The sequence below is a fragment of the Piliocolobus tephrosceles genome, chromosome 1 (genome assembly GCF_002776525.5).
Source record: "Piliocolobus tephrosceles isolate RC106 chromosome 1, ASM277652v3, whole genome shotgun sequence".
NCBI lineage: Eukaryota > Metazoa > Chordata > Mammalia > Primates > Cercopithecidae > Piliocolobus > Piliocolobus tephrosceles.
The window spans coordinates 90,642,668-90,656,865 of NC_045434.1; the positions used below are offsets into that span (position 1 = coordinate 90,642,668).

The following is a 14,198-nucleotide window of genomic DNA, read 5'->3' on the forward strand; positions in this document are numbered from 1 at the left end:
TATCCGATTTCCACATTCCAAAATGACAGACAAATAACCAATTCTTAATATCTGTGAGGACAGGGCATGCAAGTGGATAATAAGATGAACTTTTTTCTGTTTATAATTTGGTCTTATTTGTCAAATCCTCAGTAGTCATTTTAGTCCTCCTTCCAACTAATCCTTCTCTAGAGTAATACACCCTGGCAAGATACTTTATTGAGACTGTAACTGTATAGTTTCTAGGTGTTCCCCATCTCAAGATTTTGTATGTTACCTTGCCTCGGGGTCCAGTGTGGCTGGGCCAACAATGGGAATTGCCTTCATTCTACAGATCTAGGCACCCTGATACTGTTATGCTAGATCAGTTTCTAAGTGTGGCCTACAGGCTTTCAGGGATCCTTGAGATCCTGTCAGGGAGGCTGTGACAAAGTCAAGACTGATAACAAGATAACAATAGGACAGTCTGTCTTTTTACTTAACTCATTTAGCACAGATGGCTCCATAAAAATGGGAGAAAGGAGTCAAATATCTGGCACTTTAGCAAGAACCAAGGCAGTAACATGAAACTGTACTAGTAAACAATGCAGGGCATTGTTTTATCTACATCTGATTTACAAGTCCTACGGAGTAAGCAGTGCAGGAAGCATTCAAGTTATTGGTAGTTATTGGTACAGGCAGGGCGCAGCGGCTCACACCTGTAATCCCAGCAGTTTGGGAGCCTGAGGCTGGTGGATCAGTTAAGGTCAGGAGTTCAAGACCAGCCTGGCAAACATGGCAAAACCCCCATCTCTACTAAAAATACAAAAATTACCTGGGCATGGTGGCAGACGCATGTAATCCCAGCTACTCAAGAGGCTGAGACATGAGAATCACTTAAACCCAGAAGGCAGAGGCTGCAGTGAGCCGAGATCATGCCACTGTACTCCAGTGAGACTCTGCCTCAAAAAAAAAAAAAAAAAAAAACAAAGTTATTTGTATAATCCGCTTTGTTATCAGATGCTGTTTAATTTCCACTGACATCTGAAACATGGGATCCTGGTGGACACATCACCTGTGATGGTTGTGCATCCATCATTGCTGGGCAGCCACGCGCTGGTGATCAGAATCCTGCTGGGTGGTGGGAGCCGTTTTCACTAAGAACAGTAGCAAGATTCTGATGGTAACAGAGATAGTGATATTAGATCACAGAGCATGCTTCAGAGACAGAGAACCAAGGCCTAGCTCCCTGAGCCACCCTCATGCCTGGGGCATCTGCACATAAGCCAGACCTAAAGTTGCTAGTGCGCTTATCTCCTTTAAATCATGATGTTAACTTGCACTACTTTTACCAGGTCAGCCCCAGGGTTTTACACTCCACAAAAAAAATCAAGATCAGAAAATCCTGTTTAGAGGAATATACATAAATATCTGATAACAGGATCTACACCAGAGTTCCAATTGCTCAGCGTGGCCACACTGTTCTTCCACAATCCAGATCCCAAATATCTATTAATACATTTACACTTAAATATTTACATATGACTAGTGCCTACTTTATTGGACAGCTCAGTTGCACAGTCTCCAAACACAGGCCTTACATCAGTTCCAAATTTCTTACATTTCCCCAGCAGATGATTCCTCTGACCTTGGCCTAAGCACTGATTTCCATCACTGGGCAATGTGTTTCTTTTTCTGTACTTTAAATGGGGCATGCATTTCATTATATACTCTAGCCTGGGTTCCCCCAAAACTGAGCCTAAGACAATATCTTCTGTGGAGCTAGTTTCTTTGAGAATGTAATCATAGAAAAGAGGAATATGAAATAAACAGGGTGAGGCTAGGCAAAAGGAAAAATCAATATATTACAAAGTGTATATTACTAAGTAGGCAACCAGTAAGGGTAACTGGAACTTGATCCCCAGGATCTGAGCTGACAGAGAATTATGTCACAGAAGGGTTTCCCCTAGAAATGAAAGAGGAAAGCATTATCTACCAGCTCATGTCCTCCACTGGTGAAGTGTGGCCACTGGATGCTAACAGTGAACTTCAAGCTTGCACATCCACAAGTGCATTACAGATTCCTACAGACAGCTCATGCTGGGTCATCAGAGGCCCTCAGATCAGGAGAGGAGAGGCAGAACTCTAGGCAATGTGTATGAGTGGTCCACATGGCCATGGCAGAAAACAAGAGCAAGGTTCGGCAGATTTGGAGAGTGCTGAAGAGGCACCCAGTACCATCCACACACAAGTCCCAAGAAAGTCCCAGAACAGTGCAGTTGGATGACTTACAGTCTCCTGCCACCAGAGAAGGGAGCCAGTGGGAAAGACTAAGGTACCTGGGGAGGTGGGACTCGCCTTCAGAAGCCACTCAATGTACCTTCTGTAAAACTGAGGTCAGATTTATCAGCACACCCAACACTGCTCATGAAAAGACAAAGCTTCTCTGAAAGGCAGAAAGAGGCTTAACCTTCCAGTGCTGAGTGTGTTTAACTAAACAGGAATAACAGGGTTGGAGTAAAACAAGAACTTCAACAAGCTGATGGCAGAGAGGCTTTTGTTGGGGTGAATGAGGTATGAGTTAGAGAAGGGCAGGAGAGAACCCGCCCAGGGAAGGGACACAGGAAATCAGAAAGGAATTTCCTCTAGAAGCAAGGTGCAGAATCGAGGAAGAAAATGAGGGAGACCGGGATTCATGGAGGAGCAGCAGGCAGCTCCCTTTGGGGAGGAAAATCCCAGGTGGAGCAGCAGGGTCTGGCCGAAGCCCCCTGGGTCTGTGGCTCCTGAGATGTGGATTTGCTGAGGAGAGAAACTTGGACCCAACCGTGAAAAAGAGCTAATGTGATGCCAGAGCCCAGAGTTTAGGCATGGCAGTGGCCCTGGCCCCATCCCAGAGGGAGGTGGCTGGTCAAACAAATGCTAACAGAGAGGGAAGGAGACGGGTGTGGAAGGGAGGGGAAGCCTCTTCTCCTTCATGAATTCTCAGCTCACACCTCTTCTCAGCTCACACCAGGAGGCCTGGCACAGGACAGTGAATCATACCCAAGAAGCTGCCTTGTGGCTTCCTGCCTTCCTCCCTCCCTCCCTTCCTGTCTTTCCTCTTTTCTTTTCTTTTTTTCTCTTTCTCTTTCTCCCTTCCTTCCCTCCTTCCCTCCTTCCTTCCTTCCTTCCTTTCTTTTTTTCTTCTTTCCTTCTTTTTCTCTTTCCTTTCTTCTTTATCTATCTCTGTTTCTTTCTCACTTCCTTTCTCCCTTCCATGAACCTACAGCTCTATTCAGGACTATTCAGAACAATGACTGTCCATTGACTTAATACCCACGATAACCAGGCACTGTGTGAAGTTGAAGTAGAACAAAGGGCTTTGGGAACCTGGTAGAAGGAGCTGATGGTGGAGGCACTGCCTGGGCATCAGGTTCAGGGGAGTAACACAGCGGTGGAGCATTGGGAAAGAAGGAGCTATTCACATGCCTGAGATGTAAGGATGCCTGGATTTCCCAAGGGCTGCACCTAGTAAGAGAGTGTGTATTGAGGGCAACTCTGAGTTAGTGCCTTGAGGTTCATCCTGCAGTGATCAGAGGAAATGGCTGGTGTATGAACCCAGGGAATCAGTACTCTCCTGTTCCTATGTCACCCCCGGAGAAGAAAGATACCACTAGAGGCAGGGTCTTCAGGGCTGAGCCACAATGTCACACAGATCCAGTCAATCCTGCCTGTACATCTCAATGACACCTGCTATCCCTGATCAACATGGCACCTTTACAGTGAAAGCAACTTATTTCCAAAGCAGGTATTTTGCCTTCCATTGCCCCTCCCAGGTACGAATCCACTAAGAGATCGAAAATCAGGTGATTCACTTCTTCTGCACCATCCCCATGGCCTCCCAGAAAAACCAGAAATGCCTATTGTTATTTCAATGTCCACTTCAACCATGAAGAAGTCCAATAGGACTAATCTGGCTAAAGATTAGGCCCCAGGCCAAGAGGCATGGCTGTTTCTGGTCCTAGCAGTATGGAACTTCCTCCTAATTTAATACATTGCCATTCAAGAAGCCCATTGCCCACAGCAACCACACCACAAAGGGTGGACAGTGAGTCAGGCCCAGGTGACACCACTGTCAGAGCTTAAGTGACAAAAAATGTTAAGCCAGAGATATTTATCACAAAAGCTGGAATGAAGGTAGAGCAGTCTTTAAAAAAATCCAATTTTCTTAAGGCAGGGCTCATTTTCTATATAAATATCAGCTAACAAGAGACTCTTCACCAGATCCCAGAGGCTGAACAGCTCGACCTTCTCTGCATAGCGGGTGAGTCTCCCCATTGGGAACATCTTAATATTCTCCAATAGATTCTTTATTTTGATTGAGACCTCTTTGCTGTGCAATAAATATATTTATTTTAAATGCAATAACAACTTTTGTTTAAGGTGACCTTATACATATTTTGACGTTCCACTCAGATCACAGCTGTGGAACTTGGGATCAGGAAAGGGGAGTGATTTCTGTAAAGGCTTGTTAAGTTAGCAAGACAATATAATATACCCATTTCAAGAGTACTCTCCTGTCAACATGTATTGGAAATTTTTAATTTACAGGGCATTATATTGGCAATTTTGATGATCAAAAGATAAGTTTTTCTTTATTCTATGGATGCATTATCCATCAGAAAACATATACTTGACTAAAATTTGCAAACATGGGGAGTGGTTAGTAGAGAGGGAAAGCAGGTACCATGCTGTGGCAAAACGAGGAAGGGCCATGAGAGATGGGCATGTGTGGGGAGGCAGCGATGATGTGGAGAGCCTGCCAGAGAGCATGTGCCATGGACACAGGGTGGACGGAGGTTCCCAGGTGGATTGTTGGAGTCTTAGGGTGAAGTTTAGATAAGAGTTTTCCTGGGAGAGCTATGGTACTCTATGAGGAGGACATGAGTGAGTAGATTCTAGACTGCTGACATTACAATCTTTCCAAATTATTGAAAACCTGAGGTGTCACATCAATCTTCAGCCAATGACACACAGCCAAGAGTGGTATTAAAAGTGATTTAATCAGGGCAGAGCAAGAAACATGCATTTCTTTTCACTCGATTCCTCAGATGAACCCTGAGCAGCTGAAGACCAGAAAAGCCACTAAAACTTTCTGCTTAATTCAGGGGCTTAGAGGATTCTTCAAAGAGTGTGTAAGCGAAAGCTTCAGAATATATATTTGCATATTTGTATGTGTTTTCATGTTGTACGTAGGTTTTGAGATGTAACAGGAAGAAAAGAAGCATAGAGAAAGGCTCCACTTAAAGGATGTAGAAGAAGTCAACTTTACCTTATTCCCTGGAAGATATGTAGGGATCATCAAAGCATCCCATGATCTCAAATTCAGGGAAAAAGAAAGAAAAGAGATGCTCTCAGTTCTGAAACAGAATGAAATGACAGATATTTGTCATTAAACTGGGCTTCATTCCTATTTAATCAAAGCACTGAATCAGCTGTTTTGTCTCTAGGTCCAGCATCCTTTGAAGCATGAGTTCTTACCAGGAGAAGCAGACCTTTGCCCCACCACCTCAGCTTCAACAGCACCAGGTGAAACAACCCAGCCAGCCTCCACCTCAGGAACCATTTTTTCCCATAACCAAGGAGCCATGCCACCCAAAGGTTCCACAACCTGGAAACACAAAGATTCCAGAGCCAGATTGCACCAAGGTCCCTGAGCCAGGCTGCACCAAGGTCCCTGAGCCAGGCTGCACCAAGGTCCCTGAGCCAGGCTCCACCAAGTTCCCTGAGCCAGGCTCCACCAAGTTCCCTGACCAAGGCTGCATCGCGTTTCCTGAGCCAGGCGCCATTAAAATCCCTGAGCAAGGATACACCAAAGTTCCTGAGCCAGGCTACACAAAGGTACCAGAGCCACATCCTTCAGTGGTCACTCCAGGCCCAGCTCAGCAGAAGACCAAGCAGAAGTAATTTGGTGCACAGACAAGCCCTTGAGAAGCCGACCACCAGATGCTGGACACCCTCTTGCCATCTGCTTCTGTGTCTTAATTGTCTGTAGACCTTGTAATCAGTACATTGTCACCCCTAGTCATAGTCTCTCTCTTATTTGTACCCTAAAAATATGTACTATGAAGCTTTTGCTTGCACACGCTCTGAAGAATCCTGTAAGCCCCTGAATTAAGCAGAAAGTATTAGTGGCTTTTCTGGTCTTCAGCTGCTCAGGGTTCATCTGAAGATTCGAATGAAAACAAATGCATGTTTCCTGCTCTGCCCTCATTAAATCGCTTTTAATTCCAGTCTTGGCTGTGTGTGTCATTGGCGAAATCTTCCTCCTTCCTTGTTTCCCCATTGTGAGTCAGGACCTATAGACAAAGAGGAGTTGGTGTAGAAGTCATCTATCTAACCCCAGTACTGTTTGTTTCTATGGGGGTGTGGGGGTACACTTGAGTGACCCTGGAATGGAAATGGGCATTGTGTGATGGTGCACAGAGATTGTCACCTTGGGCAGCCACAGGCTCTCCTCTTGCACTGGACTGAGTCATGCCTGACTCCAAGCCACCTGTTCCAAGACACCTTTGATCCTCAGTATCCTGACAACAAATCTCCTGTCTGTTCCAAGAAAACTTTACTCCTACATATTTTGACTTGATAGTCTATTTTTCTTCATTTGTTTTACCTTCTAGATACCCCACGACACACACACACACACACACACACACACACAGACCCACACACACACAGTCATTCACAAAGAGGCACATTCATTGTAAATAGCCACACACTCACATAATCACTCACACAAGCTCTACCCTCTCTAGCTCAGACAATGTTATTTTTTCTAAGCAACTCTTATGTGCAGAGATCCCTAAAGATGGACCAGCAAGAGAGAGAGAGGAAGATACACAGTGCCTCCCTTGTAGAATTTGCAGTCTTGTTTACGAGTTAGGATATTCACACCCTTCTAATACAAGTAAGTACACAACCATACATACAAACACACACACACTCCCAGTGGTGTTCCAAAATAACCCTCAGAAATCTATTAAGTGATTTTTAAAAGGAGGTCAGTTTAAATAGGGATTACAAGGAGGAGTGCTTGATTCAATTTAGGTGAATTATTAGCAACAAATTTGTCAGAGAGCAGGTCATTAAGCTACGGAATTTCAGGCAGGAGTAAAAAGAGAGTTAAACAGTATGAAATAGAGTTCCTACATTTCAAGATCAAAAACTGATTTCCAGAAAGGCAGAGAAAAGTAATTAAGATCAATCAGAAATTATTTCTGAATCACACTTGGAGTCCAGTTCCCTAGGTTCCCAGCCAGCCCTCTCCTCTTTCTCCTGCAGCCTAGTCTTGATTTCAGGAGTGACTGAGAGAGTTTGTGGTCTCTGTTGAGCTGATCTGGAATACTAGGGAGCTGTTTTCAGAAGCAGTGAAGCCAACATAAAATTTCAGAAGGGTCATTGCAGTCACTGGGGGGTGAACCCTATTTTTCGAGAAGATGGGTGGGCCACATCAAACAGGTGTGAGGTAGGTGATAGGTAGCACTTGCACAGTATAGCATTGGCAAGAACTCAGAGACACCTGGAAACTGTAGACAGAAATTGGCCAGCAAGGTAATGAGTAGTTGACAAACCAGCAGGAGGGAGTAAAGTCACTCAGGTCTGCTAGATATGTAGATATTTAGACAGCTTCATATTATTGCTGATTTCAATGATGGAAAAGTCTAGAGACAGCTCTAGGACCAATTACAATTAAACAGGCTGATCCAGAATGGAGAAATGTGTTCTATAGTATGCAGCTATTATGCATATAAAGTAGTTCAAACATTTTAAAAGGGAGTTTGGACGGGAAGAACAAAAAGATTTAAAGATTTCCCTGACCATTGAGCCATGAATTCTATTTTAGAAATTCATTAAGAATTATTCATGCATGTACACAAAGATTTATACATCAAGATATTCATTTCAGCATTGTATCTAATAGTGAAATGTTGGTAACAACATAAATGCATACTAGTGGATAACGGCATCCAGAATTAATGGAGTGACCATGTAATAAAATTACACAGCATCTATTAAAGGAAATATTATAGAAGAATTATTCATCTTATTGAAAAATGATCAGGTTATATTAAAAAAGCAAGCCCCAAACAACATAAGCAAAAAAGAATCTTATGAATAACATATGCATGAAAGTGGATTTATATTAAAAAAATCGTGATACAAAATTCAGCAAAATATAACTGGTTATTTCTTCCTGTTCACATGATAGTGTTCATTTGCTTTTTTGAATGGCTGTTTTTTCTTATTATATAATATGTAAAGTTATTTCATTTTTAAAACATTTTATCATGATATTAAAAATGCAGGAGTCAGTGAAGATGCTGTTGAGTTAAGGAAAAATGTGTGTCCTGCTTATCCAGAACATTCCTCAGGTTCTACACAGATCCCGGATGAACAGTACAATGGTGGGGGCCTCCCTTCCATGTTGAAGTAGGGTCCATGGAGATAAATGCTTCAACATGCCTGGTAGAAGGCTGATGTCAAGGAACCCTAAACCTCTAGAGTAGACGGAGAGGACAAAACTACTCTCCTATCTTCTCACCCTTCGTCCCTTCAGTCGTTCTTGCTTCTCTACAAAGGTTAGTTGGAAAACTTTACCGAAAAGTGCTTTGAAAGCACAGACTCCATAAAATCAACCTTAGCCTCTTAAAAACTGTCTGGTCACATCTGGGTCTATGTGTCATTTTCAACTATGACATTTCAGTCAAAGCCTTGCTTATATAACCAAGATTTTCAGTTACACCCAGTTACAGGAAGGACAAATTCCTATTGGACATATGCAAATAATTATGTTGTCATGAAAATAAGAATCCTCAATGAGTGCCAAATTCTAGAGGGATTAGGCAAGGAGAAAATGACACATACTCTATTTTTGTTTATAAAAGTAGAATCTAATTATTGTTGCACATTATGGATACTATAAAAGAGAAAGAAGTGTCTTCTAATCCATTCAGAAAATAGAACACAAAAGAATCAACAATGTTGCAAGTAAAAATCCATAAATAGTATAATTGTGCTTCATCAGTTCATCTGGTGCCTGAAACTAATTTTTGTTCTGCCTGATCTTGGGTTAGCAGTTTTATCAACCCATCAGCTTCTCCAATAGAGTTCTGGAAATCCTTACTCAGTCTAGTGGGATGGTCTTAAAGTCATTTGATCAATGCCATCAGAAGCCTGTGCCCTAGTGTATCTGTCATAGTTTTTTTCCATGTGTCTCTGAGACTTTTCCTTTTTATTTAAGATTAAGCACTTTGGCTTGTAGCTTATTAAAAACGTTTTCATACAGGAACCAGAGTAAAACAAAAACTATCTGTGGATGACAAGACTTAAAAGGGCTATGGTTAAAGATATGATAATGTGTTTGGAATTCATTCCTTCCAGTGGGTTCTTGGTCTCACTGACTTCAAGAATGAAGCCACAGACCCTTGCAGTGAGTGTTACAGCTCTTAAAGATGGTGTGTTCGGAGTTTGTTCCTTCGGATGTTCAGATGTGTTCAGAGTTTCTTACTTCCAGTGGGTTCGTGGTCTCACTGACTTCAGGAGTGAAGCTTCAGGCCTTCGCAGTGAGTGTTACAGCTCTTAAAGGTGGTGCCTCCAGAGCAGTTTGTTCCTCGCGGTGGGTTCGTGGTCTCCCTGACTTCAGAAAGGAAGCGGCAGACCCTCGCAGTGAGTGTTACAGCTCATAATGGCAGTGCAGGCCTAAAGAATGAGCAGCAGCAAGATTTATTGTGAAGAGTGAAAAAAACAAAGCTTTCACAGCATGGAAGCGCACCCAAGCTGGTTGCCACTGCTGGCTCCAGTGGCCAGCTTTTACTCCCTTATTTTCCCTTGTCCCTGTCCTGCTGATTGGTCCATTTTACAGAGCGTGGATTGGTCCATTTTACAGAGTGCTGATTGGTCCATCTTTACAGAGTACTGATTGGTGCATTTACAAACCTTTAGCTAGACACAGAGCACTGACTGGTGTGTTTTTACAGAGTGCTAACTGGTGCATTTACAATCCTCTAGCTAGACAGAAAAGTTCTCCAAGTCCCCACTCAACCCAGGAAGTCCAGTTGGCTTCACTTGTCAATAAGACTTTATTATTAAGTAATTGACAAGGAAATTTGGTTGTCTCTGTAATCGATATTTAAAACAACAACCAGATTTATAACTAAAATTATTCCAACACATACCTTGAGCAGTGGAGATATTGACAAATTCCTATGAATGTCATACAATTTCTGAAATAGTCATATTAATAATATTTACCCATGCAAATATCACATAGAGAAGGTTAAGCATCTCTTCTCATTTGACAAGACATTTAATGCAATTTAACTATCAAAAACTATTATTTTGTTTAAAATCTCTCTTTTTACAAGGTGAAAGAAAAAAATCTTTCACGATTTTCCAGGGGCCCTCTGGGAACTATCAAGGTCAATTTGAGATCAAGATTTCATTTCACATTTATTTTGGGAAGGCAAAACTGCCAAAAATGTCAAAAGGGTTGAACACTTAACTAAATAAGATTACTGATCACTATAAGACCATACTTGCCTACCTAGTTAACCAAAATGACTATAAAAAACTGCAAAAGTAACTATAGGAAGGAATCTTATTGTAAAACACCTTAGTTTTTTTCAAAGAGAGAAGACTTGGTTGTTTAAAATAGTCAGAACACGACAAAGGTCAACATAAAGCATAGCACATCATTCTGATAAGGCACAGAACTTTTGTTTCCCAGGCAGTTACATACAAGGTAAATTAAACAAACCATTTTATAATCTCTCATTTTTTTCTTTTTTCCCTCTGCATTCCTCTAGTCAATCTTGGCTGCCACAATCACAGACAGAAAGCATAAGAACCTTTTTTGTTCTTGCATCTGTGGTGGAAACTTTAGCAGTAGACAGTACCTGCTACAGGCATGTCAGATAGATGCATTTCAATCTCATAAGGAGCAGGACATCCAACCGCATGGTTACAACTCCTGGCTGACTGACCACTGTGCGAATATAAACCTTGATGATCAAATGCAGGAAGGTCCTTGGTTATAATAGACACAATATGGCAGTAGGATGCCCAACATGCGCTGTGAACAAATGTATATTACCCTTTTTGTTGTAGATAGAAAGTTATTAAACAGAATCTAAAATTACAACCAGTTTCTGTTGGGGCTAAAGAAGTAGGCATTCCATGGTAGATCCAAATTATCCTGGAGAATGCTCCACCCAGAAACAAGGGAGACACTGAGGGGACTTATGGAATACTCAGACTAAACCACATCTGGTTGTGACCACTACTCCTTTAACCCCAATGTAGGTGTCCAACATTTTGCGTACAAAACATGGCTAACTATGCTCTCAGGCCATTAGTACACAACAGCAACAATAAGCATGGTGGATTAAACAATATTGGCATACCTGACAAAAAAGGGCTATAGGGAACATAGGTGCTAATATAAACATTGTGGGACAACCGAAATTTCCCACCCTTTCTTAAACAACTTTATGAAGCTATAATTGACATACTATACAATTCACCAATTTGAAGTATACAATTAAATTAATATATTCACAGATATGTGTAACCATCACAACAGTGAATTTTAGGACAATTTCATCACTGAAAAAAGAAAAATGCCACCTTCAGCTATTGTCTTTCTATTTTTTTACCCTCTCCCCCAACCCTAAGCAGCCACTAATCTACTTTCTGTCTCTGCAGATTTTCCTACCCTGGACATTTTAAATGAATGACATCATGTAATACATGGTCTTTTCTGACTGCTTTCTTTCACTTAGAATAAAGTTTTCAAGGCTTATTTATGATTTGGTATTAATCAGTTCTTCATGTCTTTTTAAAAATTTTTTGTTGTAATAAAAAATATATAACATCATTTTAAGCATTTTAAATATATAGTTCAGTGGTATTAATTACACTCGTTTTGCTAAGTAATCATCACCACCATCCATCTCCATAACTCTTTTCATCTTGTAAAACTGAAATGCTATACCTATTAAAAAAACAAGCCATTTTTTCCTTTCCCCAGGCCCTGGCAACCACTATTCTATTTTATGTCTCTAGGATTTTGACTATTCTATGTACCTCATATAAGTGGAATAATAGAGTATTTGTCTTTTAATGACAAGCTTATTTCACTTAGAATAATATCCTCAAGACTCATCTATATCATAGCATATGTAAGAATTTCCTTCCCTTTTAAGGCCAAATGACATTCCACCGTAGGTATATGCCACATTTGTCTTATTCATACCTCCGTTGATGAACACCTGCATTGCTTCCACATTTAAGCTATTATGAATAATGCTGCTATGAACATGGGTATATAAATATCGCTTCATGTCCTTGCTTTCAATTAATTGAAGTATATACCCACATATGGAATTTATAAATCATATTGTAACACATTTTAATTTTTTTATTATACTTTAAGTTCTAGGGTACATGTGCACAATGTGCAGGTTTGTTACATATGTATACATGTGCCATGTTGGTGTGCTGCACCCATTAACTCGTCATTTACATTAAGTGTATCTCCTAATGCTATCCCTCCCTCTTCCCCCCTCCCCACAATAGGCCCCGGTGTGTGATGTTCCCCTTCCTGTGTCCAAGTGATCTCATTGTTCAGTTCCCACCTATGAGGGAGAACATGTGGTGTTTCTTTTTCTGTTCTTGCCATAGTTTGCTGAGAATGATGGTTTCCAGCTGCATCCATGTCCCTACAAAGGACACAAACTCATCCTTTTTTATGGCTGCATAGTATTCCATGGTGTATACATGTCACATTTTCTTAATGCAGTCTGTCACTGATGGACATTTGGATTGGTTCCAAGTCTTTGCTATTGTGAATAGTAATAGTACTGCAATAAACATACATGTGCATGTGTCCTTATAGCAGCATGATTTATAATCCTTTGGGTATATACCCAGTAATGGGATGGCTAGGTCAAATGGTATTTCTAGTTCTAGATCCTTGAGGAATCATCACACTGTTTTCCACAGTGATTGAACTAGTTTACGGTCCCACCAACAGTGTAAGAGTGTTCCTATTTCTCCACATCCTCTCCAGCACCTGTTGTTTCCTGACTTTTTAATGATTGCCATTCTAACTGGTGTGAGATGGTATCTCATTGTAGTTTTGATTTGCATTTCTCTGATGGAGAGTGATGATGAGCATTTCTTCATGTGTCTGTTGGCTGTATGAATGTGTTTTTTTGAGAAGTATCTGTTCATATCCTTTGCCCACTTTTGGTGGGGTTGTTTTTTTCTTGTAAATTTGTTTGAGTTCTTTGTAGGGTTTGGATATTGGCTCTTTGTCAGATAAGTAGATTGCAAAAATTTTCTCCCATTCTGTAGGTTCCCTGTTCAATCTGACGGTAGTTTCTTTTCCTGTGCAGAAGCTCTTTAGTTTAATTAGATCATTTGTCAATTTTGGCTTTTGTTGCCATTGCTTTTGGTGTTTTAGACATGAAGTCCTTGCCCATGCCTATGTCCTGAATGATATTACCTAGGTTTTCTTCTAGGGTTTTTATGGTATTAGGTCTAACATTTAAGTCTCTAATTCATCTTGAATTAATTTGCGTATAAAGAGTAAGGAAAGGATCCAGTTTCAGCTTTCTACATATGGCTAGCCAATTTTCCCAGCACCATTTATTAAATAGGGAATCCTTTCCCCATTTCTTATTTTTGTCAGGTTTGTCAAAGATCAGATGGCTGTAGATGTGTAGTTTTGTTTCTGAGGGCTCTGTTCTGTTCCATTGGTCTATATCTCTGTTTTAGTACCAGTACCATACTGTTTTGGTTATTGTAGCCTTGTAGTATAGATTGAAGTCAGGTAGCGTGATGCCTCCAGCTTTGTTCTTTTGCCTTAGGATTGTTTTGGCAATGCAGGGTGTTTTTTGGTTCCATATGAACTTTAAAGCAGTTTTTTCCAAATCTGTGAAGAAAGTCTATGGTAACTTAATGGGGATGGCATTCAATCTATAAATTACCTTGGGCAGTATGGCCATCTTCACAACATTGATTCTTCCTATCCATGAGCATGGTATGTTCTTCCATTTGTTTGTGTCTTCTTTTATTTCACTGAGCAGTGGTTTGTAGTTCTCCATGAAGAGGTCCTTTACATCCCTTGGAAGTTGGATTCCTAGGCATTTTATTCTCTTTGAAGCTATTGCGAGTGGGAGTTCATTCATGATTTGGCT

At 41.0% G+C, this 14,198-nt stretch overlaps 1 protein-coding gene and 1 non-coding gene across 4 annotated transcripts; one reads left to right on the top strand and one right to left on the bottom strand.

Moving 5' to 3' along the window:
• The first annotated feature begins 4,214 nt into the window (after positions 1 to 4,214).
• LOC111543671 (small proline-rich protein 3) lies at positions 4,215 to 6,230 on the top strand. 3 transcript variants are annotated; one of them, XM_026447775.1, is made up of 3 exons: positions 4,215 to 4,261; positions 5,049 to 5,132; positions 5,448 to 6,230. In XM_026447775.1, the coding sequence occupies exon 3, from the start codon at positions 5,467 to 5,469 to the stop codon at positions 5,902 to 5,904; it is 438 nt and encodes a 145-aa protein (XP_026303560.1). In that variant the 5' UTR covers positions 4,215 to 4,261; positions 5,049 to 5,132; positions 5,448 to 5,466; the 3' UTR covers positions 5,905 to 6,230. The 3 variants fall into 3 exon arrangements, with proteins under 3 accessions (XP_026303560.1, XP_023069530.1, XP_023069529.1); XM_023213762.2 differs by lacking the exons at positions 4,215 to 4,261; positions 5,049 to 5,132 and having other exon boundaries at positions 5,452 to 5,670; positions 5,839 to 6,230; XM_023213761.2 differs by lacking the exons at positions 4,215 to 4,261; positions 5,049 to 5,132 and having other exon boundaries at positions 5,452 to 5,662; positions 5,828 to 6,230.
• A 4,556-nt stretch (positions 6,231 to 10,786) lies between these two features.
• Positions 10,787 to 10,920, bottom strand: LOC111544039. The gene has a single exon (XR_002732020.1). It is a non-coding gene; the product is annotated as a small nucleolar RNA SNORA31 (small nucleolar RNA).
• Positions 10,921 to 14,198: the final 3,278 nt, after the last annotated feature.

Bases quoted from the DNA above. Each gene is read 5' to 3' on its own strand.
- LOC111543671 (XM_026447775.1), top strand. From the start codon at position 5,467: ATGAGTTCTTACCAGGAGAAGCAGACCTTTGCCCCACCACCTCAGCTT.